General features: G+C 45.3%; 1 protein-coding gene across 3 annotated transcripts in view; it reads right to left on the reverse strand.

Moving 5' to 3' along the window:
* BCAN (brevican) overlaps positions 1–25,070 on the reverse strand; it is a 50,116-nt gene extending 25,046 nt beyond the window's left edge. For all 3 annotated transcript variants that reach the window (XM_035098775.2, XM_035098774.2, XM_035098773.2), the window contains exons 1-4: positions 24,803–25,070; positions 5,335–5,424; positions 3,390–3,782; positions 1,475–1,649 (exon numbers count right to left, since the gene is read on the reverse strand). In XM_035098775.2, the coding sequence (XP_034954666.2) occupies positions 1,475–1,649; positions 3,390–3,782; positions 5,335–5,416 (650 nt within the window). In that variant the 5' untranslated portion in view covers positions 5,417–5,424; positions 24,803–25,070. The remainder of the gene's footprint in view (positions 1–1,474; positions 1,650–3,389; positions 3,783–5,334; positions 5,425–24,802) is intronic.
* Positions 25,071–25,577: the final 507 nt, after the last annotated feature.

Here is a 25,577-nt window from a genome sequence, read left to right on the forward strand (position 1 = left end):
CTTGTTCCAGGGCAGTCTACCCCTGATTACTGGATACATCTGGAGAGCACCAGGTTGGGGAAGGCTGCTCTGTAGGTTGCAGAGCATAAGATAATCTCAAATAACAGAAACATTCTATTTCCAGATTTCTGATCCATGTGTGTACATGTATACACATGTATACATACAAGGTCTCTGGCACAGAGAGAGAGGTATTTTCTATCATTTGCTGCTTGAGATAACCTTTTAACAGGAGGACTGCAATGGTCTGAGCAGGATCTCACTGCCGGGCTACATTTGAACATATTTCATATAGACAATTTTGTATGGATATTTATTTGGACATGTGGATGTACTGGTGGTAACTGTATCCTCAATGTGAGTTGATGATTTTATTATTATATTTCTTTATCATATCTTACTGTATTTTTTAATTATCATGTCTTACTTTTTAAATAACCATTTTAAGTATTTTTTTTAATTTGTGGATAAAAAGTTGATTAAGAAAAATACTAGAGGAAGACTTTCAAATGGTAATTTATTTGTTCCCAGCAGCCAGAATGGTAATCTTCCAATAGCTGCTTCTATTGATGTTTAGCTTTCTAAAATTTGGAAGACAGCTACCATGATTAAATTAACAAATTTGATCAGAGGAAGAGAAGGTAGGTAGAAAAATAACAAGTTTGCAGGAGAATGAACTCCATTTATTCTCTCTTGGAATTATAATGTGAAGAGCTTAATCTCGTGGGTTCGAGCACCACATTAGGCAAAAAAGAGATTCCTGCTTTTCAGGTGGTTGGATTAGATGACCCTCATGGTCCCTTCCAACTCTAAAATTCTGTAATTTGATTCAGTCAATGCATATCCATTATTGGGGGCATATAACATAATTTATGTAAACTATAATTTATCATTCCAAACTTAATTGTATAATGATTATTACCACAGGTGCCTTCATTCTATACCAATTCTACAAGAAAAGAATAACTAGATATATAAAAGCCTGGCTCTTTGAACTGTAATTATTCTATATATGTACTCGAAAAATAATTTTAAATATAAAGAGGAATGTTGAAAGAAAGAAAGAAAGAAAGAAAGAAAGAAAGAAAGAAAGAAAGAAAGAAAGAAAGGGGCCAGTTTGACTGATATTCTATTCATTCATTATGTCACTAATTCACACTTTAAAATTTAATAAAGAAAGCCAGTGTGGTGGTTAAGTGTCAGACTAGGACCTGGGAGACAAAAGTTTGAATCCCCATTTGGCCACGAAGCCAAGGGTGACCCTGGGCCAATCACTGCCTCTCAACCTAACCTACCTTGCCGGGTTATTGTAGGGATTAAATGAGGAAGAAGAGCAGGAGCACTATGTATACCACTTTGAGCTCCTTGGAGAAAAAGGTAGGGTATAAATGCAATTAATAAAGAAATGTCTATGAATAGCAGGACATTTCCCACCCCATGCCACTGAACAACCAAGCTTCGAAGTCCCACCTACCTGACGGTTTGGTCAGCGATCCAGCCTGCATCACACTGCTCGTAACCACTGAGATAGGCAGCATACAACTGCTCCGGTGTAGCAATCTCAGCTTCTATTCTGGTACAGGCCTCCTGAGCCTTGGCAAAGGTGTAAGCATAGCGGGTAGAGCCTTCCCGATAAAGGAACACAACTCCTAGAATATGGGAGAAGGCATCATACATTTAGAGCAAATTGAAAGTGCATTGCTTTCCTCCAATAATCCTGGGAACTCTAGTTTTCTAAGGGTGCTGGGAATTGGAGCTCTGTGGCAGGTAAACTACAGTCCTAGGATTCTTTCCAAGGCTGTCAAAGCGTTATAAATGTGCTTATATGCATGGTGTTGAATCAGCTTGTGTGCATCCAAAGGGGTCAGCAACCTTTTTCAGGCATGGGCCGGTCCACCGTCCCTCAGACCATGTGGTGGGCCGGACTATATTTTGAAAAAAAACAAACCAACAAATTCCTGTGCCCCACAAATAACCCAAAGATGCATTTTAAATAAAAGCACACAGTCTCCTCATGTAAAAACACGTTAATTCCCAGACCGTCCATGGGCCTGATTGAGAAGGCGATTGGGCCGCATCCGGCCCACGGGCATGAGGCTGCCTACCCCTGCTTTAATCAATCCAGTTCTGCTGGGTGCTTTGCCAGCAATGAAGATCTAGCTTTATATATGATTAGATAAGTTCATGAAGAGTGGTCCGTCGGTGGCTGTTAGTGATCGTAAAGGTTTAGTGGAATCTCCATATTCAGGGCAGTATGTATTTGAATACATAAGAAGAATGTGCTATGGGATCAGGCATAGGGTCCATCTGGTCCAGCATTCTGTTCTCACAGTGGCCAACCAGATGCCTGTGGGAGGCAGAGCATAACCATTGTTGCTAGCAGTCATCGATAGCCTGCTCCTCCATGAATTTGTCTAATCTTTTCAAGTCATCCAAATCAGTGGCCATCACTGCATCCTGTGAGAATGATTTCTGTAGTTTAACTATGTGCTGCATGAAGAAGTACTTTCTTTTCTACGTGCTGAATCTTTCAACATTCAGTTTCATTGATGTCGACGAGTTTTAGTGTTATGGCAGAGGGAGAAAAACCTTTCTCTATCCACTTTCCCCATACTATGCATAATTTTATAAACTTCTATCATGTTGCTTCTTACTCACTACTTCTCTAAACTAAAACAAGGCTATCAATGGCTACTAGCCATGATTGCTATTTTCAGGGGTGTAGCCAGGATTTTTTTGGGGGGGGGCAGGGCTTTTGTTGGGGGGGACAGAGCCGACGAGATTGGTCAGATAGTTAAGTATTTCTACTGCTTTACTTGATCGGCGGGGGAGGCAGCTGCCCCCCTGTCCCCCCTTGGTTACGCCCATGACTATTCTCAGCCTTCATGGTCGGAGGCAGTTGCTAGGAATCCCAAGTGGGGGAGAGTGCTGAGTGGGCAGGGGGACTGATGTTTTTCAGTTCTGAATGCAACATGGCTTTTTTTTTGTTAGTTCTGAAACTGAATAAAACTTAGGGCTCATCCAGACTTCTACTTCTCCTGCCGCTTTCCTCTAGGAAAACGTGGTTTTACTGCTGAAATAAGTAAACACCAACTGGGTTTTCTGCAGACTGGTGTTTTCTTCAATTCAGTGCTAAAGTGCAGGTCTTTCCAATGAAAGCAACAGAACCAGTAAAAAAACAACCAGACCCATGCCTAGAAAACACAAGACAAGCCACACAGACCTGTGCTTTCTGGCATAGGACGAGCAAAAGTGTGGCTGAGGCCTTATATTCCCCTCAACCTCCGCAATTAGAATTCCTGAGATCAGGCCTAGTGCTATGGGATTTGAATCTGCAATAAACACAGCAAGCCCTTTCAGCAAGACACTCTGGCAGAGCGCAACGTTACCTTTGACCTTCACCTGCAGCAGGTCATGCCCATCCTCGATCCCATGTTGGACATCACAGCGATACACCCCAGAGTCATTGGATCGCAGTTCGCTCAGGACCAAGGTGGCGTCTGTTGGTGAGTCTGGATAAAAGGGCAGAGAGACTCTGTCGCGGTAGGCTTCGCTCACCTTCACCTTCAGGCCCCGAGCGACCAGGATCTCTGCTTCTCTGCCCTCTGTGATGAAGGTCCACTTCACACGGGGTGCCCCTTGGACAGCCCGGCGGCCTCCAGTCCCGGAAGTGGGAAGTGGATGCAAGTAGGTAACATGGCAGGGGATGGTGAGGCTGCCAGAAAGAATAGCTCGGACTGGTGGGTATTTGGCAATGGAGACCCGCAGAACTTTGAGGTCATCTGGAAGGGAGAAGCAGAGAAAGCACATGTAACATGAGAAGTTCAGATTTGGCACAGGGCAGATTTAGGAATAGCAGCCCATGGCCTCAGTCCTAGGCTGCATCAATTTATACACCCCTGTAACAAACTACAGTTCCCATGATTCTTTGGGAGAAGCCAGGCGCTTTGAAAAGCTGGTACGAAATTATGTCATTGCCTGCCTACCAGAGGGACTGGACACATTCCAATTTGCCTACAAAACGAAAAGATCAACAGAGGATGCCGTGGTGATTGCCCTCCAAGCTGTTCTTGCACATTTGGAGCAGCGGGGGAGCTACGCCAGACTGCTTTTTGTAGATTTCAGCTCGGCATTCAATACCATTCTACCGCAACGTCTGATAACTAAATTGGGAAATCTGGGGCTCCCGCTATCACTCTGTGGGTGGATACTGGACTTTCTCTCAGATCGCTCCCAGAGGGTCCGGTTGGGCCCTTATATGTCTAACATGCTTAGGACTAACACAGGAACACCACAAGGATGCATGCTTAGTCCGCTCCTTTATACTCTTTATACGTATGATTGTGTCGCTGCCCACCCTAGAAATAGGGTCGTCAAATTTGCAGATGACACAACCGTGATCGGGCTCATCGCTGATAAGGAGGGTGAAACTGAGTATAGAGATGAGGTGGAGCGGCTGACAGAGTGGTGCAGAGTCAACAACTTGCTCATAAATACAAAGAAAACTAAGGAGCTTGTGGTGGACTTTAGGAGACAGAAGAACGAGGTCCGGCCACTTTTGATTGACGGAATTTGTGTGGAGAGGGTAACAACGTTTAGATTTCTAGGCATTGAGTTACAGGAGGATCTGTCCTGGAGTGTTAATACGAGGGGGCTTGTGAAGAAGGCGCAGCAGAGACTGTATTTTTTGAGAATTTTAAGGAAAAACCATCTTCCACAAAAGCTGCTGCTTGCCTTCTATCACTGTGCCATACAGAGCGTGCTCACGTACGGGTTATGTGTGTGGTATGGAAGCTGTACTTCCCAGGACAGAGCAGGGCTGTGTAGAATTATTAAAACAGCAGAGAGCATTATTGGCTGCTCACTCACCACCTTAGAACAAATTTACACCACCAGGTGCCATAGAAAAGCACCAGATATATCAAGAGATCCAACGCACCCTGGTCACCATTTCTTTCAGCTCCTGCCATCGGGACGGAGATATAGAACAATGCAGGCAAGAACGAGCTGTCTCAGGAACAGTTTCTTCTCTAGAGCAATTTTGGCCTTAAATGGAAAGCCTGGACTTTGAAGTCATCTTATTTTACTTGTTATTTTGTATTATATTTACTGTTTTTAATTAGGTTTTTATAATTTTGGATTATGCGGAATGCTTTATTGGAGTGGATGTAGCAACCGAGTAATTTCGTTGTTCCCGCAAGGGGACAATGACAATAAAGATATCTTATCTTTAAAGTGGTGTGATACTTGTTGATCTACTGGAAATCTCCCAGAGATTTATCAGTAGATCCAGTTCTGACTGCTGCTGTAGACTAGCCCCGAGTTCCCAGTTACCTGTGCTTTCCCTGGAGAAGCTGAATGCATTTGTGAAAACAGCCTGGGCAAAGGTAGAGAATACCAGCAGGATATACGCCATTATGGTTTCTGTCAGGGAGAGGGAGAAATATAAAAAGTATTAGAAAGGTAGGCAGAAGAACATCCAAAACAAATGCCAGCTCCAGCATTCTTCCAAGTACCTGAAAGAAATAAAAAATAATAAATGTCTTTGTTGGGCTGTTTTTCCATAGAAGATTTTTTTAAAAAAGAAATATTTTAATCCTAAAGAAGTGAACTGGAGGATAAACTTTGTTAGTTTAACACAAAGAGGCCATTTGTCCTAACGGAATACAGTATTTATTATTTTATTTATTCATTGTATTTATATCCTACTTTTTTTGTCAAAATAGCTCAAGCATACATTATCGCCCCCTCCCCTCATTTAATGCCCTATGAGACAGGTAAGGTTTTGAGGCAGCGGCTCAAAGATCACCCAGTGAGCTTCATGAACAAGTGAGGATTTGAACCCTGGTCTGAGTCTAACACTCTGTTATTATACCTGATCACAGTCCTGGAGTTCCCTTGACTGTTAAACCTCTCTGGGTATTGTGAGGGGAATAGTGGGGCTCCTAACAAATTTAATCACCCTTAACAAACTGCGGCTCCTGTAATAGCACTTAGGAAGCTGCCTTACACCAGGCATCCCCAAACTTCAGCCATCCAGATGTTTTGGGCTACAATTCCCATCTTCCCCGACCACTGGTCCTGTTAGCTAGGGATCATGAGAGTTGTAAGCCAAAACATCTGGAGGGCCGCAGTTTGGGGATGCCTGCCTGACACTGATAAAAGACCCATTGTTCCATCTAGCTCAGTATTGTCAGGTTCTCCAGGGTTTCAGGCAGGGACCCTGTTCCAGCTTCACCTGGAGTTGCCAGAATGAGCTACAGCCATAACCAGAATTATTTGTGGGAAGCCATGACTGTTTAAAGTGGCTAGATAGTGCTTTAAATGTATGGTGCAAATGTCGCCTTAAAATACCCATTCGCTGGTGATATGAGGAGTCTAAATGTAGTCCAAAGCTTTGGGAGGGCACCAGTTGGCAAAAGCTGCTCTTTGGCATCACATGGTGCCCAATAAGTGGAACCAACATCCTTGGAGCTGTAGCCAAGCTTTCCCTTGGCACAGAGCAGTGGCGGCCAATAGGTAATTGAAGTTGCGCTTGCGGATCAACTGCTATCAGGGAAAATGTCAGACAGCAAAAGACATTTCGCTGGCACATTCTCCAACCCCACCATTGTCTAGGCCAGATTCTTCTGAAGGGCAGACTCTTCCTTACAAGTACCATGACCTTTCGTCAGTACTGTCTGAAGTGTTTCTGCATGACGGGCCTTGTTTCACTCGCTTCATTGAACAGTATCTCCTATAATTTATTTCTAAGCGGCCTTGGCACAGCTCGTAGCATCACCCGCTTTGGCTTTCTTGCAAAGACTGTTTCATCCCAAAGTCACAGAAGACAGACAGTCTGAGGCAGGCCAATTTGGGGTAAGGCTTCCCATTTAGGTTCTGGATCAGGCATCCCCTAACTTCGGCCCTCCAGATGTTTTGGACTACAATTCCCATCATCCCTGACCACTGGTCCTGTTAGCTAGGGATCATGGGAGTTGTAGGCAAAAACATCTGGAGAGCCACAGTTTGGGGGTGCCTGTTCTGGGTGTTTTTAGCTCAGCCTAAGGCCCAATTTCGCTTAAATCAGCCAACTTGGTGCCCTCCAGATGTTGCTGGACTACAACTCCCAACTTCCTCAGCCAGCTTAGCCAATGGTCAGGAATTATGGGAATCTGAGTCCAACAAAATATGGCCTAGCCTAGACAATTAGCCTATGTATTATTTATTTTTAATACAAGTACTTATATAAATTGCAGCTGGAAAGTAGCATCGTAGAGGAGGCCTCCATTTCTCTGTGTGAAAGGGAACAGGAAATGCCCCTTCTCACAAAGGCAAACTGCTGCAACAAACTCATAGATCATAAGAACTAAGTATGTGTTTTTTTCTTGATAACATTTATTTCTCATACACAAGTTGATTCCAGATCTAAATCAACTGATTAAGTGACCAAAAGTTCATATGATTATTTCACCGAGGCTGCAACCCGACCTCATTTTCCCAAGCACAAGATCCACCGAATTCAATGGAACTGTAAACATAGGTCACATTCACACCATATACATTTAAAGCACCATGAAGCAGTCATGGCTTCATCTATTCTAAAGGATTCTGGGAGCTGTAGCTTTTTAAGGGAGCTGAGGAGTTGTTAGGAGACCCCAATTTCCCTCCCAGAGCTACAATTCCCCATGTCATTAACAATCAATCACCCTTCACAGGAAACACTGGAAATTGTAGTTCTGTGAGAGGAATGTAACAACTCTTAACAACTCTCAGCACCCTTAACAGACTGCAGCTCCCAGAATCCTTTGAATGAAGTCATGACTGCTTCATGGTGATTTAAATGTATGGTGCGAATTTGGCCTAAGAGTCAACTGCTACCCCAATTAGCTTCTGCACATGCAACGGCCACCATATTGTTGTACGTAGCAAAATGGCCCCACAGTGGGAGCTCTGAGGAGAAAGTTAAAACACTCCAACTTCAAGTCAACACCCTGAGAACTAGACATCCTCTGCAGAGCTCAGCAAAGCGAATTTCAACTGGAAATTCTGAGGAAGCCCCTAAATTAAGAGAGTGGCCAACTTTTATGCTCTGTGGTTCCTGAGAGCTTTTTAATCATACGTCTCTTTAGCAAAGCTTCACTGGCTCCATTTGGGCTGCCACCACCACCACCCAGGCCCAGAGAAAAATGAGGTCTCCTTCCCTCCGATTAGTCACAGGGACGAGGCCTTTTTTAAGATTCCATTCAGGCCCCATGTCCTTTCCTCATTCCCTGTTTGAATGTCGGAGACTGGCCAAAGATTCTTTTATTCCCTTCTGCCTTGTTAAAGAGTTATTATTTGGAAGGAGAAAAAGAAAGAAAAAAGGGCTATGGCAAGGGTGGTCTTTTTGTGCCAGGGGCATTCAGAAAATAATGCCCTCACCAGAATGCCCTCTTTTTTTCCTCCAGAGAATAAATCTTAACAGGTTCTCAGGCAGTTAATGTTGTACTCCCCGCCATGTTTGACTTTGTGGCGCTGTGTTTTCCTGTACTATTTCTCTCTCTGAATCCCATGGTGGAAATGAAGTACAAATAGGGAAGGTTATCTGACAACAACACAGGCAGAATCATCCCACAGGAGCCTGAGTGTATGAAGGAAGAGCTGTATCTGGGGCTGGCCCGAAACATTTTGCCGCCTGAGGTGAATGACAATATGGCGCCTTCCCTCCCATTCCATGTACGACAGCCTGCCGGACTGGCAGTTGAATCTTAATTGGGTGCTAGCTCCTGGGCAGCATCCTCCATGTCACCTGAGGGGAGCAGGTTAGCTTAAGGGGCATTGGGTAGGCCATGGGGCACACACACAGCTTCCTCCACTTCCTGCCCCTCAGAATCTGCCGCCTGAGGCAGCTGCCTCATTCTGCCTCACGGTAGGCCTGTATCTTAACTTGTGCTTTCTGTGGGTGGTTCCATTTAGTCAGGAGCTTATTATGGAGTCGGTGCTGCTCATGTATTTAAGTTTTTTGCAACACCTGTACAACACTGGCATCATCAAAATGCAGGGTTGTGTTCTCTTCTTTCTTTCCTTCTACATTTGCTGGGGGTGGTGGTGGAAATCAATAGAGAAAAATAACCTGTCATATGTGTGGAGATTTGGAAGTCTCTACCGATACACCCCTACTTCTGTTTGCTTCCCACCTGAGCTGAGCATAACCTACGCCATTTTGTTTTTTTCCAGTGGCCCCAATGATAGAAGCAGCCTATTTCAGTTGCTGTTTGTGGAAGGCACCTCCCAGTTTCAACAAACTATTTTCTAATCTAAAGAGTGCATTTGAGGGATTACCTCAGAGATTGTAATCAAAGATATACATTGGGCTTTTACCATAAAATTAATAATAATAATAATAATAATTATTATTATTATTCAAAGGATTTGCGCAATACCTCTTTTTATCTCTTGTGCAAGCCTTAGACAGATACATGTTACTCTTGTGCAAGACCTAAATTTTTATTAAAAACTAAATGGAAATATAGGACGAGGCCTCAAATATCTGACAGACTACCTCCTTCTAGCGTCATGATGAGAGAGGGAGAAAAACTTTTCAACATCTGCTTTCTGAATGTCATGCATTATTGTATAAGCGTCTGTCATGTCATCTCTAACTCACCTTTTCTCTAAACTAAGAAGTTTCAAACATTACTATGTATATGTATTATGTATGTATGTATGTATGTATGTATGTATGTATGTATGTATGATCAAATGAGAATTCCTAGTGCTTTGAGGGGGAAAAGAACAAGAGATCATGTAATTTCAGAATCTCCAGGAGAAAACTCCAGAAATTGAAGAGAAAATCAGATGAGACTATTTTGGGAAGTGGCCCTTTTGAAAACTTGGATGAAATTTGGCCTGACTGAATCTTTCTCTCCAACATTAGCTGTAATTAAGTTGCCCGCAGGCTGAGTTTGCAAGATTAAAGCCAGCCCTCTCAATTGCAAGCTACTTAATTTTCACTCTGATCCATTCTCTGACTTCTCAGCAGATCTAGGAACAAATTTCTCAGGTGTGGAGAGATTTAAAGCAGCTTCAGTGAAAGAGGTAAATTCTCATTTTGTGGGGTGGGATCTTCAAATAGTGGCCCAGGTGAGCAGAGAGTAGTTCCATGTGAGCCTGAGGAGCTTCAGCTTCCCCACTCCGTTTTTCAAAAACTTCATTTAAGTAGCTTTTATTGGGAGCCATAAAAAAGCACTGTTACCACTCATATTAGTACCGTGTAGCTCTATGGTTATCCTAAGCCAGGAGTTGAGAATCATTTTCAGCCTGAGGGCCACATTCCCTTCTGGACAGCCTTCTGGGGGCCACATGCCAGTAATGGGCGGGGCCAGAGGCAAACATGGACTGGGCAACAAATGCAATTGTTACCTTTCTACTGGAGGCTGATTTCTTCACATGCTCACACTTGTTCTTCATCTAGGGAAGCAAGAGGCATTTTCAGGGTTGAAGGACACATCCCAGCCAAGCCGAAACACTCAAAGAGGGTGTGAAGCAGGGGCAGTGAAGTTTGTGGGCTGGAGAATGTTCTGAGGGCCGGAAAGAGAGGCTCAGGGGGCCAGGGCCACATTCTTTCTCTGGGCCTGAGGTTCCCCACCCCTTTGCTAAGCTCCCATGTCCAAGATTCCAGTTTATTTATCATCAGCATTAATTTAATGGCATGTGTGTGCCAAGTTCCTCCAAGGATTTCTGGCTGGCATACAAAAGGGCAGTCCTGTTTTATCCCTACAGCATCCTTGTGAGGTAGGAGAGACTTGTGAGACAGGGACTGGTCTGAATATATCTGCATTCCTGTTCTCTTGCCAAAGTCATCATTGCCACCTCTGCGGCTGCCTGCCTTGTGCTGGAATTCCCACTTAGTTGCAGGGCCGTCTTGAGCAGATCGCGCGCCCTAGTGCTGAGGGGCGGAGATCGCTCCGCCGCCCGCCACGCCCTCACAGGGCGCAATTGGTTTCCGCGCGGCAATTGGTTTCCGCACCCACCTTACCAGCCCCGCGCCATGGTGCACTGCGCCACCAGGGGTCTATGAAGAGCCGACCCTGCTTAGTTGCCACCATTTTATGATCCACTCTTCCCCCCCATACCCCGAAATGATCCCACGGAGGTGTCCCCAGCTTCCCCTTCCCCCATACCTTAAGGACCACATTTTTGCCTCCTTGGGAAAGTGTGCATGTGCGCAGCAGAGCCATGCATGTGTATGAAACAGATGTCCAATTTCCTCTCCATTCAGAATCATTGCCCCTTGCCACAGTCACACCATCCTTTTAAGGCACTATGATACCACTTTAAACAGTCAAGGTTACCCCAAATAATTTTGGGAAGTGTAGTTGCTTAAGGGTCCTGAGAGTTCATAAGGAGGCTAAAATTCCCATAATTCTCTAGGAAGAGGGACTGACTGTTAAACCATTCTATACCTATAGTTTCAATGGCACAGCACAGTCCAGTTCTGATTTCATACTCGTGAAACAGTTATTGGTCTGTGGTTTGAGCTTCCTTTTAGCTGGCCAGGAGAAGACAGAATCTCTTAGCACAAAATTCTCATTTCCCCCCAAGATACGTTTAAATCAGGTATCCCCATTTTCATCCTTTATCTGCACACCCTTTATCTACACAACAGCCCTATTAGGAAGGCCAAGAAGAGAAATAGTCCCCATGTGCATTATACATTTCAAGCAGTACCATACCACTTTAAATAGCCCCCAAAGAATCCTGGGAGCTGTAGTTTGTTAAGGGTTCTAAGGACACGCCTCTTCCCTTCACAGAGCTACAGTTCCCAGAATTCCCTGGGAAGAAGGATTGATTGTTAAACCGCTCCGGAAACTAGCCCTGTGAGGGGGAACAGGAGCCTCCTAACAACTCTCAGCACCAAACAAACCATAGCTCCCAGAATACTTTGAGGCGAGCTGTGCCTGTTTAAAGCGGCATCCTGGTGCTTTAAATGTACAGTATGATGCAAATTCAGCCTTAGCTTAGCTCACAAAGGTGCCCTGTGGCCATACAGAGAAAGAGAGGAGGCCGTCCGTGTTAAGGCTCACAGAAGTAGCGTTCTGCAGCTGCAGAATGAGTCAGCAGCATTGTGTCCAAGCTCTGGCAAATGTCCAAGAAGAAGCATCATCCACACAAGCTATGATGATGGAAAGCCCTCACCTTCCTGAGGGAGCATTCCCTGCCCTTCCACTCATGCAGCAGGGGCCGAATCACAGGTGCACTCAGGCATCTTTCCAACTATTTCAGAGGTGAATGGAGGGGCATGCTTTGAACATTTTCGCCTGCACACTTAAAGACCGCTATCTCAGCCCCCACCGCCTGTGTTTGTGTATTTTATCTGCAAAAAGGAGAACTCACTCGTTTTCGATGCTGTCATGTGTACGATTCCACAAAGTCTGCAACATTTTATATGCTGCTATGGAAATCAGAGAGATGGGACGAGGCAAAAATGAGCTGAAGGAGCATAGGGCCATGTTCCCACATGTGTTTAAAGCACGACAGTACCGCTTTAAGCTTCTCCCAAAGATGTCTGGGAGCTGTTGTTTATTACGGGCACTGAGAGTTGTTAGAAGAGTCCCTATTCCACTCAGAGCACTACAATTCCCAGATTTCCCTGTGAAGAAGGATTTTTTAAACTACTTTGGAAACTGTAGCTCTGAGAGTGGAATAAGGGCCTCCTAACAACTCTCAGCACCTTAGCAAACTACACTTCCCAGAATACTTTGGGGGGAAACATGACTGTTCAAAGTGGCATCATAGTTATTTAAACATGTGGTGTGGATGTGGCCAAAAATGAACACTGTTCATCCTCAGAGCTTTGCACAACACCCTCAGATCTTAGCCTCTCCCCCCCCCCCAGCAAAAAAACAATAGAATTCTAGGCTGCATCAAGAGTCTCATAGCTGCCAAGTCTCCCGCTGAAAAATGCGGGATCAGCAGCGGCGCGGCACTGGAAGTCACTTCTACGCATGTCCGGACATGCGTAAAAGCATCTTCCGGTGCCAATCTGCCTGATTTTCGATGTCCAGGCATGGGCGGAGCGGCACCAGAAGTCGCTTCTACACATGTCCGGACATGCGTAGAAGTGACTTCCGGTGCCGCGCTACCCATGTCTGGGGACCGGAAATCGGGCCGCGCCGGCACCCAAAATGGAGCCTCCCTGGCAGGTAGGAAATCCGGGGGATTTACAGGATTTTTTCCAATCCGGGCTGCCAGCGGGAAACGGTTTAAAATACGGGAGTTTCCCGCGAAAAACGGGAGACTTGGCAGCTATGATCAAGAGACGTCTGGTGTTCAGATCAAGGGAAGTATAATAGTATCACTCTTTTCTGCCTTGGTTAGTCCCTATGTGGACTTCTATTTCCAGTTCTGGGCACCACAGTTTAAGAAGAATGTTGACAAGCTGCAAGGTGTGCAGAGGAGGGCAACCAAGATGATCAAGGAAGGGTCTGGAAACCAAGCCTTATGAGGAACAGTTGAGGGACTTGGGGATATTTAGGTTGGAGAACAGAAGACTGAGAGGTGATATTATAGCCATGTTCAAATATCTGAATGGCTGTCTCATGGAAAACAGAAAAAGCTTGTTTCCGGCTGTTCCAGAGGAAAGGACCCAAAGCAATGCATTCAAATGACAAGAAAGAAGATTCCAACTGAAAAATAGGAATAACTCCCTCTGTTTGACAGTGGAACAGGCTACCCTGGAAGGTTGTGAACTCTCTCCTTCGTTGGAGATTTTCAAACAGAGGTTGGATGGATCCTTCATTTGTGACTCCTGCTTTGCAGTAGGTTGGACTAGATGACTTTTGGGGTCCCAACTCTACAATTCTATGATGGATATGTATCCTCATAGTACGTATCAGCAAGTTTCTACCCCACTGCTGATTCCACTTTGGAAAGCAGACCAAGTAATAAAAAACTCCAGGAAGAAGTTCAGATGGCAAGGCTTTGGGTGGCATTCTTGGCCGCACCCCGGGCTTTTCTTTACAACTGACCTGTTTAAACATTTCTATCAAGTGGTCTAACTAATCGGAATGAAAAGACTTCATCACAGCTGCAGTTCTCTCTCACACACACGACTCCAGAAGTTGGCAGGTTGAAAATCAACAGGGGAGGAGGGAGCTGCCTTGTGGGGTCAACAGCGGGTGGAGGGTGTTGCCTCGTGAACACACAAACACACCAAGGTGCCCACTTAGTTTTCAGCGCTCAAGCTTGACAACAAAGCAACTGAACCTATAAATCTTTGACTTTGGCAAGGGGCAGAGAGAATGTTCCTGAGCTGGCTCTAAGGAACCGCGGGGTGGTTGGTATTGAGGGAGGGAGATAAGCCCCCAAATGCCCAGGAAATGTTATGGCAGCAGGAAAGAGAAATTGGCAGCAGCCTAAAAGGGCGGATGTGGGCCATCTCCTTGTGTCTGCAGCCAGAAGACGGGCATGTGTTTTTTTGGACTGCATCCTGGGAAAAGAGGAAGTTTCCAGGTGTTGGACAGAAGATGCTTCTAGCTGCTCTGAAGCCACTTTTCTGTCTCTGTCTGTCTCTCTCTCCTCCTCTCCTGTCCCCGGCTACCTTGCTCCTGTTGTGAATCACTGTCCTGTCACACACAAACCTCCTGCCATTCTACCTGCTTATGAAAGCCAAACCCCACCCCAACCTGGTTGCCTCTAGATCAGGAGCTCTCAGAGTGGGGTCTGTGGGCCACCACTGGTGTGCAAGCTTCATTCAGGCAGCTCTCAGTCTTCCGTCGATTTCTGAGAAAGTCCTTTTTAAAAAACAAAAAACCGAACATATTTTACCAATTTTAATATTTTGTTGGAAGCCGCCCAGAGTGGCTGGGGAAACCCAGCCAGATGGGCGGGGTATAAATAATAAATTATTATTATTATTATATATTTTTTCTTTAGAACAAGGAATTAACATCAGAAAAAGTCCTTCTTCACGCAGCGCATAATTAAACTATGTAACTCACTCCCACATGAGGCAGTGTGGTTTTAAAAGAGGATAGGACAAATTTATGACAGGGAAGGCTATGGATGGCTACTAGTCACTGTCTGTGCTCTGCCTCCTCGTCGGAGACAGTAATGCTTCTGAATGTCAGTGGCTGGAAGCCATAGGAGGGGAGAGGGTTCTTGTGCTCGGATCCTGCTTACAGGTTTCCCATGGGGGCATCTGGCAGGCCACAGTGAGAACAGGATGCTGGCCTAGATGTGCCATTGGCCTGATCCAGCAAGCTCTTCTTATGCGACTGAAGAGGGAAGATGGACCATCCATCAAAATTAACTATTCATAGCGGTTTTAATTATATTTGTATCGCTTCTTTTATTTCTTGTATTGTATTTTATTGTCTTACAATCTGAATTCTATGCAATGCAAATTGTAGCACCATCTGTAAGAAATAAATTAAACAATAGAAACACAATTAAAAATCATAATGTATCTAGCACAGCACATTGACAATTGCTACAGCACATGGAGGGATCTGAGCGGTCTGCCAAGAAACCCTCAGCCTTTTTCAAGTGGTCCATGGGAAGGAAGGTTGGGGAGCCTCTGCTCTAGAGGTTGTCTGGACTCCATCTGCCCCTTCAGTTTGGCCAGTGGTCAGAGCTGATGGGAGATAGAGTCAAAAACATCTGGAGGGCACCAGGCTGGCGAAGGCAGTATTAAGCAAATAATATATTCCTGGGGCTGGAGGGAGCTCATTTACACAACCTTTCTACAATAGATAGACTGGTCTAGACTGATGACCAAGCAAATCTGGGCAGTTGCCCAGGGTCTTTTGAAGCCTCTGGGGAAGCCAACCGGGACCGGAGGTCTCAACAACCTGCTGGCACAGCTACACACTTTCCTGAGAACAGCTAATTTGGCCCAGTCTACCCACATGGCAGAATAAATGGTAATGGGCTATGAGTTTGGGTGCTACCTCTTGAAGGAGCCACACAGTGGAAAAACAGTAGAGAAGGCTTGACACTCATTTTCTGCATGCAAAGAGGTATTCGAGCGTGTAGTGACACCTTTTTTTAAAAAAAGACGTGTGCACAGTGCAACTTATGGAACTCATGGCCACTGGATGGCCAATCATGGCCACTATCTTGGACGCCTTTAGATAGAGATTAGACAAACAGAGGAGGAGAAGTCTATAAGTGACTATTTTGCATGATAAGCAAACAAAACCTCCATGTTCGAAGGCATTCTACTTCTGAATAACAGGTGCCAAGAACAGATAAAAGGGGTTTTCACTCCTTGATTGTGGTTTACTTCTGCTGGAAAAATACATTGGCCTTCCCCAACGTGGTGACCTCTAGATGTTTTGAATGACAGGGGGAAAGGGCTATTGAAACCCAAAGCTGTGTGAATGCACTTCTGCTCCATGATAAATAAACAGAACCTCCATACAAATGCCAGGGACTGAGCCTGGAACATTCTGCATGCATAGTAGGTATTCTACTACTCAGCTTACTCAAAATAAATCAAGGTTCTAGTCCACATGGTTCTGGGTAAATTGCTGATTCAAACTGGAAGCAGCTTTCTACTGAGTCATACCGTTGTTCCACCTAGACCAGAACTGACTACTAATAAAACATTACACCCTTGGCAAACGTTAATAAGAGACTATATATTTGAGAAGACAACTGTAGTCAGACCACGAGACCATTTAGCCCAGTATTGTCAGCACTGACTGGCAGCGACTGTTCAGGATTTCAGGCAGGATACATTCCAAACACAACCTAGAGATGCTAGGGAATGAAAGCGGCAAAGGGCATCATCTGCCACTGAGCTTTAAGGCCATCTCTAGGCCATTTATAAATGCCTTGCTCTTGTCCTGCCTTTGTGTCTCTACCCAGGGACACATCCTGCCTCCTCCTGCAGCTGTTTCTGCCTTTGCAGCATCACCAAATGCAAGTCCCAAAGGAACCTCCTGCTGCAGCAGTTTAACCTGAAAAAACAAGGCATTTCAATCCACAAGGCGCCCAGCTTTTGAGATTGCACAAAACAGTGCTCAAATACTTTCAAAGCCATCTTCACAGCCTTAAGGACTGGAAACTTGGACTATTTCTTTTTCAGTTGGAATTGAGCTCCGATATTTCAACTGCCTAGGGGCCTCCACACAGGGTTTAATCCAGCACTGTTCCCAACCCCCGCCGAGAGGATTTGTTTGGCTTGTTCCAAAGCTTCGGAGAATTGAAATGTCCCTGCGATGGAAGAGGAAGAGAGTCTGGCCAAAAGCTGGCTCCCTGAAGGCTGGTTGGTGTGAAAAGCATACTCTTTGTTACATTGCGCTCCATCCCCTGAATGCCAATTTCCATGCCACCAGCTGGCATCTCAAAATGCCCCCCCCTCTCCTGCCCCTCCTTTGCCACTAGGAGTAACTTCTTCAAAAACTTACTGGGGCGTTTCTAGTTTAGAGAGCAGGCAAATGGGAGGTAACGTTATACTTTTATAAAATCATGCATGGTGCAGAGAAAGTGGATAGAGAACATTATTCTCCCTCTCTCATAACACTTGAACTCGCGGGCATCCAATGAAGCTGAATGCTGGAAGATTCAGGGCACAGAAAATAAAGTCCTTCATCAGCACATAAACTATGAAACTCCCTCCCACAGGAGGCAGGGATGGCCACCATGTTGGATGACTTTAAAGGATAGGATAAATTCACGGAGAAGACTTATCCATGGCTTCGAGCCATGGTGGCTCTGCTCTGCCTCCACGGTTGGAGGCAATAAATGCTTCTGAATACCAGTTGCTGGAAACCAGAGGAGGGGAGAGGGCTCTTGTGCTCAGATCCTGCTTAGAGGGTTCCCACGGGCATCTGGTTGGATGAGAACAGGATGCTGGACTAGTTGGGCCCTCGGCATGGGCGTACCCAGCGAGGGGCAGGGGGGCAGCTGCCCCCCAGAAGCAAAAATTTTTTTGCCGTATTTTACGGATCATAACCCGCACTTTTCCCCTCCAAAAACTGAAGGGGAAAAGTCGCTGTGGGTTATGGAAATCAGGCTGTTTCCGCCCCTCCGCGGCTGCAGCCAGCAACAGGAATGTGGGAGGGGGGAGGAGCAGCCTGAGCTGGGGGGGCCGGCGGGAGCTCCATCCTTCCTTTCCCCCCTCTTTCTTTCTTCCTTGTTCTCCCTCCCTCCCTCCCTCCTCTCTCACCCCTTCTTTCCCTCCCTCCCTCCCTCCTTCCTTCTTTCTTTCTTTCTTTCCTTCCTTTTTTGCTTCCTCTCTCTCTCTCACCCACCCCCTCCCTCCCTCCCTCCCTCCCTTCCTTCCTTCCTTCTTTTGCTTCCCTCCCTCCCTCCTTCTTTCCCTCTCTCTTCCCCTCTCTTGCCCCCCCTCTAGCTTTGATCCTGGGTACGCCCCTGGCCCTCAGCTTGATCCAGCAGGGCTCTTCTTAGAGGAAGGGAAATGCCTTATACCGTGTCTGTCCAGTGGCCCATCCAGCTCAGTATTGCCAGCACTGACTGGCAGCAGGATTTCAGGCAGGAGTCCTTCCCAGCTCTACCGATACCATCAGGGACTGAACCTGTGACCTTCAGCTATTGAGTTATGGCTCTTCCCCAGAGAGCCACCCAGCCCGAGAGAGAGAGAGAGAGAGAGTAAGCCTGACCCATCCAGTGCCAATAAGGAGGGCTGCCAACCGATCAGGAAAGAATAGATCAGATTTCCCCTTTGTCTTTACATTTGATGTGTAGGGATTGGCATGGAAGCTCTGTCGCCTCCTTTTAGTGTCTGCGTATGATACTGATGTGAAAAGCACAGCAAAACCTGGTAACACAGATACACCCAACACATCAGAGAGGTAGAGGTCAGCAGCCAGCAGACCCTGGAAAACAGATGCCCCACCCTACAGGTGACAATTCAACAGCAACAGAAGGATGTAGAAGGGCCTGATACACTGAACCTACAGAGTGCATTTCCTTCTCGGGGTCTTCAGGATAAATCTGAGGCCAAGAGGCCATAAATGAGGCAGGGGGCAGCCCCAGCCATCTCTGCCCCCATTCCAGCCCTTTCTTCTCCCATTGCCCTGCTCATTTTCTATGGGGGGGGGAGACTCAGTGAGAGAGAGGTGGGCACCAAGACAGAGTTAGGCATACGGCGCCAGCGTGGTATAGTGGTTAGAGTGTGGACTAGAACCTGGGAGACCAGAGTTCTAGTCTGCACTTGGTCCTGAAGCTCACTGAGTGACCTTGGGCCAGTCACCCTGACCTACCTTGCAGGGTTGTTGTGAGATTAAAATGGAGGGGGGGAGAACTATGTATGCCACATTGAGCTTCTTGTAGGAAAGGTGGGGTATAAATATCACAATAAATGAATAAAACAATAAATACATTTCAAATACAGTTCGCATTTCAAGACGGATCTATCATATTCACACTTTCTGAAAAAAGATGAGAATACAGTAATTAATTGCCAGTAATTAATGTACTACCCTATACCTGGATGTCTCAGGGCAGTTCACAGAATAAAATCGAAATATAAAACCACAAAACACATAATCAAAATAAAAACAACCACCACCACCCAATAACCCCCTGTGAACTGAAACTCAGGCATCCTCCGATGTCCACGCTTATCTGAATTTCATGAGAGAGTTTCCCAACCAAGCAGTGTTTACAAAAATTGTGTGCATTAATTTTAAACCAAACTTTCCCCTAATACATTTGTGAAAGTCATATACAAAAACGCATTCAGTTCAGAGAAGTTGCCAGCAATGATGTGTGCATTAGTCAAAACGGCATACAAAAATACTTCTATTAGGAAAGATACAAATGCTGAGGAATTTTCATGAGGACTTTTTTTAAAAAAGCAACAATTGCAAGTTGCTGCAGAAATGTAAAGAACTGAATTGAAGATTGGGAAAATGGGAATAATAATAATAGTAGTAATAATAATAATAATAATAATAATAATAATAATATATTATTTATACCCCGCCCATCTGGCTGGGTTTCCCCAGCCACTCTGGGCGGCTTCCAACCAAATATTTAAAACAGTACAGCATCAAACATTAAAAACTTCCCTAAACAGGGTTGCCTTCAGTTGTCTTCTAAAAGTAAAATAGTTGCTTATTGCCTTGACATCTGCTGGGAGGGCGTTCCACAGGGCGGGTGCCACTACCGAGAAGGCCCTCTGTCTGGTTCCCTGTAACCTCACTTCTCGCAATGAGGGAACCGCCAGAGCAGGGGTTCCCAACAAAATTTTCTCGAGGACCCCTCATCGAGCCGCTATTGTGACAAGGACCCCCATTAATTCCTAATCCTAAAATTAAAAAGTGAGAGCCAAATTAAGAGTCTTTTTATATTTTATATTTATACGTTTTTTACAGTTACAACAGAGTACTCCATCAGTATACAGTTAGTTTTAATTTTCAGTTCTTAATGAGATGAACCACTTTTTAACCAACGGTCCATTTTTAACTACGCGAACTGTAGCTTCCGCGAAAAACAACGCTTTGTTTACAAACACTACTGTTTTGCAAAGAGGCAGCGCGCGCCAGGGAGGAGGGAGGGGAATGGAGAAGACAGGGTACCTGCGCAGTAGCGCACAAATGAAGCCGACGCGCGCAAAGCATCTTGGGGAGGTGAGCGTTAGTAGAATGCGCGCGCTGCCTCTTTGCAAAACAGTAGTGTTTGTAAAGCACCACCTAACGACATACAGCAGAACTACTGCCTCTATCTAATTCTAGTTTTGCGCTAGACTCTGCTCATGCAGGAAGCGGCCAAAACAAAAAATCTGTTATCATACAAAATATATTTAATAATTTTTTTATTCTAATAGCATCTTGCGGACCCCTCTGGCATAGCTCGCGGACCCCTGGGGGTCCTCGGACCACCTGTTGGGAACCACTGCGCCAGAGAACCGGAGAAGCCGGCAGATCTTTCCATCCAGAGGGTGCAAGAATAAATTATGTTCTAAAAACACATTGGGAAATGGAACAGAATTCCTACATTGGAGATGCACAGGAAAGAGTCAAGGGACGGGCGGAATTAATGGTGATGCAAGACTCCGCCCTCTAGTCCATCAGGCCCCACCTTTGCACTCCTAGGCTTCGCCCCTCAATCCCTATTTGACCTGAACAACCTTTCTTGCGAAGGGTGGGGAGAGGGAGACATGGACCACTGTGGCACGCCTTTTCACTCCAACCTTCCCTCCACGTGGTGCCCTCCAGATGTTTTGGACTATAACTCCCATCAGCTGCAGCCCCTGTGGAGCTGCATCCCAGCAAGATTCTTCCAGGCACCCCAGAATTAGTATGAAGGTGACACCCTTTTCCTCCCCTGTTCTGTTCCACTTGCCACAAAAATGGTGCTAGTATTCAAAGGTAGACTGCCCGGCTGCCTCTGCACATGACAGAGGTGCTAAATATAAAGGGGCGGGGAATGTAGTGTGGACAGCTGTTTCATGTTCTGCTTTGTGGCCATGTAAACTGCTATCTTTGTTAGTGTTGCCTTGTTTCATAGAATCATAGAACTGTAGGATTGGAAGAGATCCCAAAGGCTGGTCCCTGACTGGTTTCAATACTTCCAAACAAAGGAGATGTTCAAAAAAAAAGATAAAGAAAGAGGATATGTACAAGAAGGATCAGAATTTGAAAAAGTGGTTTTTTTGGGGGGGTCTAACAAAAAATTAATCTCCAAAATATATAAACTATTGCTAGAGAATGGGAGACCAAAGATGAACTGATAAAGGAGGCAATGATAAAATGGGCTATTGATATTGGGCATAATGTTGAAATTGCTGAGTGGGAAAAATTATGGAATTTAACAATGAACTTCTTCACATGTTATCAAATAAGAGAAAAAATGCAATATAGATGGTATTTGACACTGGTCAAACTGGCTAAAATGTATAAAAGAGGCTCAAAACTATGCTGGAAATGTCTGGAAGTAGAGGGTACATTTATTCATTTATGATGGAAATGTAAACAGGCAAAGGAATTTGGGGAGATAGTGTACAACGAGCTAAAAAATATATATTTAAATTCACATTCCCCGATAAACCGGAAGCATTCCTTCTAGGCATACCTGGGAATGAGTTACCAAAGAAAGCCCACAATCTATTTCTATATGCAACAACAGCTGCGAGGATAGTAAATGTAAGATATTGGGAACAAAGAGAGACCCCCAGGGAAAGAACAATGACTAAATAAACTAACTGAATATGCAGAGCATGCCAGTATGACATCTAAAATAAGAAATCAAGATGACAAACAGACGAGGAGTGAGTGGGAGTATCTAGAGGAATATTTACAAAAAATCGACCTCAAATATAAATTCCAAGTAGGGGATACGTTGTGACCAACAGCTGACTATATAAAAGATACGAGAGTGTGGAAAGTAAGGTGAAGGAATTAATCGATATGCAGCTAAACAAGATGTAAAAAGAACTGTCATGGAATGCTGGGTGGGAAGTCAAAAAGAACTACTGTATAAGAATGGGAAATGGTGTAATTCTAAAACTGAAAACATTTCTACAAAAGGAAGTGATCCCAAAGGTCATCTAGCCCAACCGCCTGCAATACAGGAATCACAGCTAAAGAACACCTGACAGATGGGAAGGGCTGGTCCTTAAAATCACCCTGGCAATTGTAGATCTGGGAGGGGAATAGGGGGTCCCCTAACAGCTCTCAGGACCCTCAACAAACTACTGCTCCCAGAATTCTTTGGGGGAAGCCATGAGTGTTTAAAGTGGTGTCATAGTGCTTTAAATGGGACATGGGGGGCTCTGTGGTCTAAACCAGAGCCTCTTGGGCTTGCCGACTGGAAGGTTGGCAGTTCAAATCTGCACGATGGGGTGAGCTCCCATTGCTCCGTCCCAGCGCCTGCCAACCTAGCAGTTCGAAAGCATACCGGTGCAAGTAGATAAATAGGTACCACTGCAGCAGGAAGGAAAATGACATTTCCGTGCGCTCTGGTTTCTGTCACGGTGTTTCTGTTGCGCCAGATGCGGTTTAGTCATGCTGGCCACATGACCCGGAAAGCTGACTGTGGACAAACACTGGCTCCCTGAGCACCGCATCCCATAGTTGCCTTTGACTGGACTTAACCATCCAAAGGTCCTTTACCTTTACCTTATTTAGTGCTTTATATGTACAGTGTGAATGTAGCGCCTGTCATTCCACAGGTAACATGCCAATTAAACTGTGCTTAGTCATCACTAGGTGACCTGCAAGAGTTGACTTAATGAGTAAACCCTAGAGCAGGCATCCCCAAACTGCGGCCCTCCAGATGTTTTGGCCTACAACTCCTATGATCCCTAGCTAACAGGACCAGCAGTCGGGGAAGATGGGAATTGTAGTCCAAAACATCTGGAGGGCCAAAGTTTGGGGGTGCCTGCTCTAGAGCTTAAATCTAATTTTGAGAGGGAGGGGTTAGAGAAAAGTAACTCATAAAGTGTGCCATATACAGCTGATAGACCCAAGCAGCTGTTGCAAACACACCAGGAACTAAACCCCATTGAACACAGTGGCCTTTGCTTCCAAGAATACAGCAGATCATGGTTCAAACCGCTACCCTGCCAAGAATCTCACAAGGTGACCCTGGGCAATTCTCCATCTCACAGTGTAGCCTGCCTCACAGGATTGTTGTGAAGATAAAATGAGTGCTCAGCAGATGGACACTGAGCTCCTTGTACAAAATGTGGGATAAACGTAAAAATAATGATAATAGTAAGACTCACTAGCAACACCCTAACTTGATTTTTCCAACATAGACTATTCTGGATTGAGGAGTCCAGGGTTCGGGAGGTGGAATTTGTATTAAAATCTATTTAGTTTGGCTAGTTTAGTTTGAAATATTAATTTCACATGATGGCCTTAAAATTCAGCCATAGAAGCTTAATAAACAAAGGGCCAAAGTTCAGCTACACTCGGCAACAGAAACTTTAAAAGCCCACCAGTTTTAGTGAAAGAAAATGAAGTACAGGACAGCAATGTAGAACCTCCATGTTAAGAGTAGTATAACTTTTGAGATACCTCAGACAACAAGGACGGGGACGGACCAACACTTTCCTGCCTTGATTGGGACAGTTTCCAGAAGAAGCATCTTGCTTGGCACTGCTGGAAACAAGATACTGGGTTGATGGACGCTTTGCCTGATCCAGCCAGCCAATTAATACCTATGGGAGCACTCAAAATCCGCCCTGTGTTTCACGCAGGGATTTGGATTTGGAAATGGGGGATAAAAGAGGCCAATGGAGCCCTGAGCCCTGAAAGATAAACTGACTGACTGTAAAGACTTCCACGCTGCTGTTTTAAGGCAGTGCAATAATCCACCCAAATCAAGGTTATGCCCTTCTGGAAAATGAATGATCTGCAAACAAGCCAGAACTGCAGCCACAGAAGTTTGAGGGGTATTTTTTTTTTTTGCACTGCATCAGTTTGTCTCAACGTTGGCAAACCCTGCACCCCCCCCAACTCCCCCCAACCTTCACTATAAAACTAAGACACACAGCTGATTTTTATGCCAAATCCTCCAGTCCTATATCTTGGTTGTGGCAAATGTACAATACACAACCTTTAAAATAAAGAGTTGATTAAAGGGGGGGGAATTGTTTCTGAGAACAAGGAACCCCTATGTCATTTGAAAGAGCTTTTCACTGGTGGGTAAGCCCCCTGCCCCGCATGCTGCCCCCACCAGCTTTGGGGAAGATCCCCTCCCCAAACCTGCTAATGTTGCATTGGGGTAGGGGAATCAAACTGCAAATCACTTAATATTATTATTATTTTATATATATATATATATATATATATATATATATATATATATATATATATATATATATATATATATATATATAATTACTTTCATTACTTACCAGTTTTACTGGAGAAAGAAAGAAAAAAGAAGGAATCTGTAGTTTGAACTAGAATTTAAAAAAACGTTGCAAAATAAAATAAATGCCCGGCTTCTTGCCTGCGCTATAGAGGCTCCCGTGGATGGAGGAGAGAGAACTTTTCCTTCGCAGCTCTTGGAGCGAGGCTGGATGTTGCAGTGGGGCAGCAATGCAGGGCTGGGAACTGCAGCAGCTTATTCCAAAAGAAGAGGAAGGGTGGAAAGGAGCCCGGCGGCGGCCAGGAGGAAAGAGTAGGGCACACACTCTTGTCGCCCTGATGCAGAAGGAAGAGAGGGGAATCCTCCGCTCGCGCTCTCTTCCCCTCCCACTTAAAGGAAAAGGAAGCACGAGGTTGAGGCAGATGCCATCCCAATTCACCCGCTGTGCCCGCGAGGAGCTCCAAAGACAAGGCTGGGCGTGTGTGTGTCTGTGTGTGCGCGCAACCCAATGCACCCTTAAACAGCGAAGCTTATAGCCGTTTAAGGAACCGATACCCTGTAAAAAGCCAGTTTTTAAAATTTCGTTCCTCTGAAGGTGGGCGACTGTCGAGATCCAAACCTACACCTCTGATGTCCTGCTAGCTAATGGGGAGGACGGGTAGAAAGAAGAAGAAGGAAGAGCCCAATCCACCGCCCCCCAAAAATGTATCGTCTTTGTGGCGCACGAGTCTCTTGTGTAGCAATGCTAACCGGAAGGTTGGTGGTTCGAGCCCACCTAGGGACGGCTGTGGGCAGGATTCCTGCATTGCAGGGGGTGG

This window comes from Zootoca vivipara, chromosome 17, assembly GCF_963506605.1.
Source record: "Zootoca vivipara chromosome 17, rZooViv1.1, whole genome shotgun sequence".
NCBI classification, from domain to species: domain Eukaryota; kingdom Metazoa; phylum Chordata; class Lepidosauria; order Squamata; family Lacertidae; genus Zootoca; species Zootoca vivipara.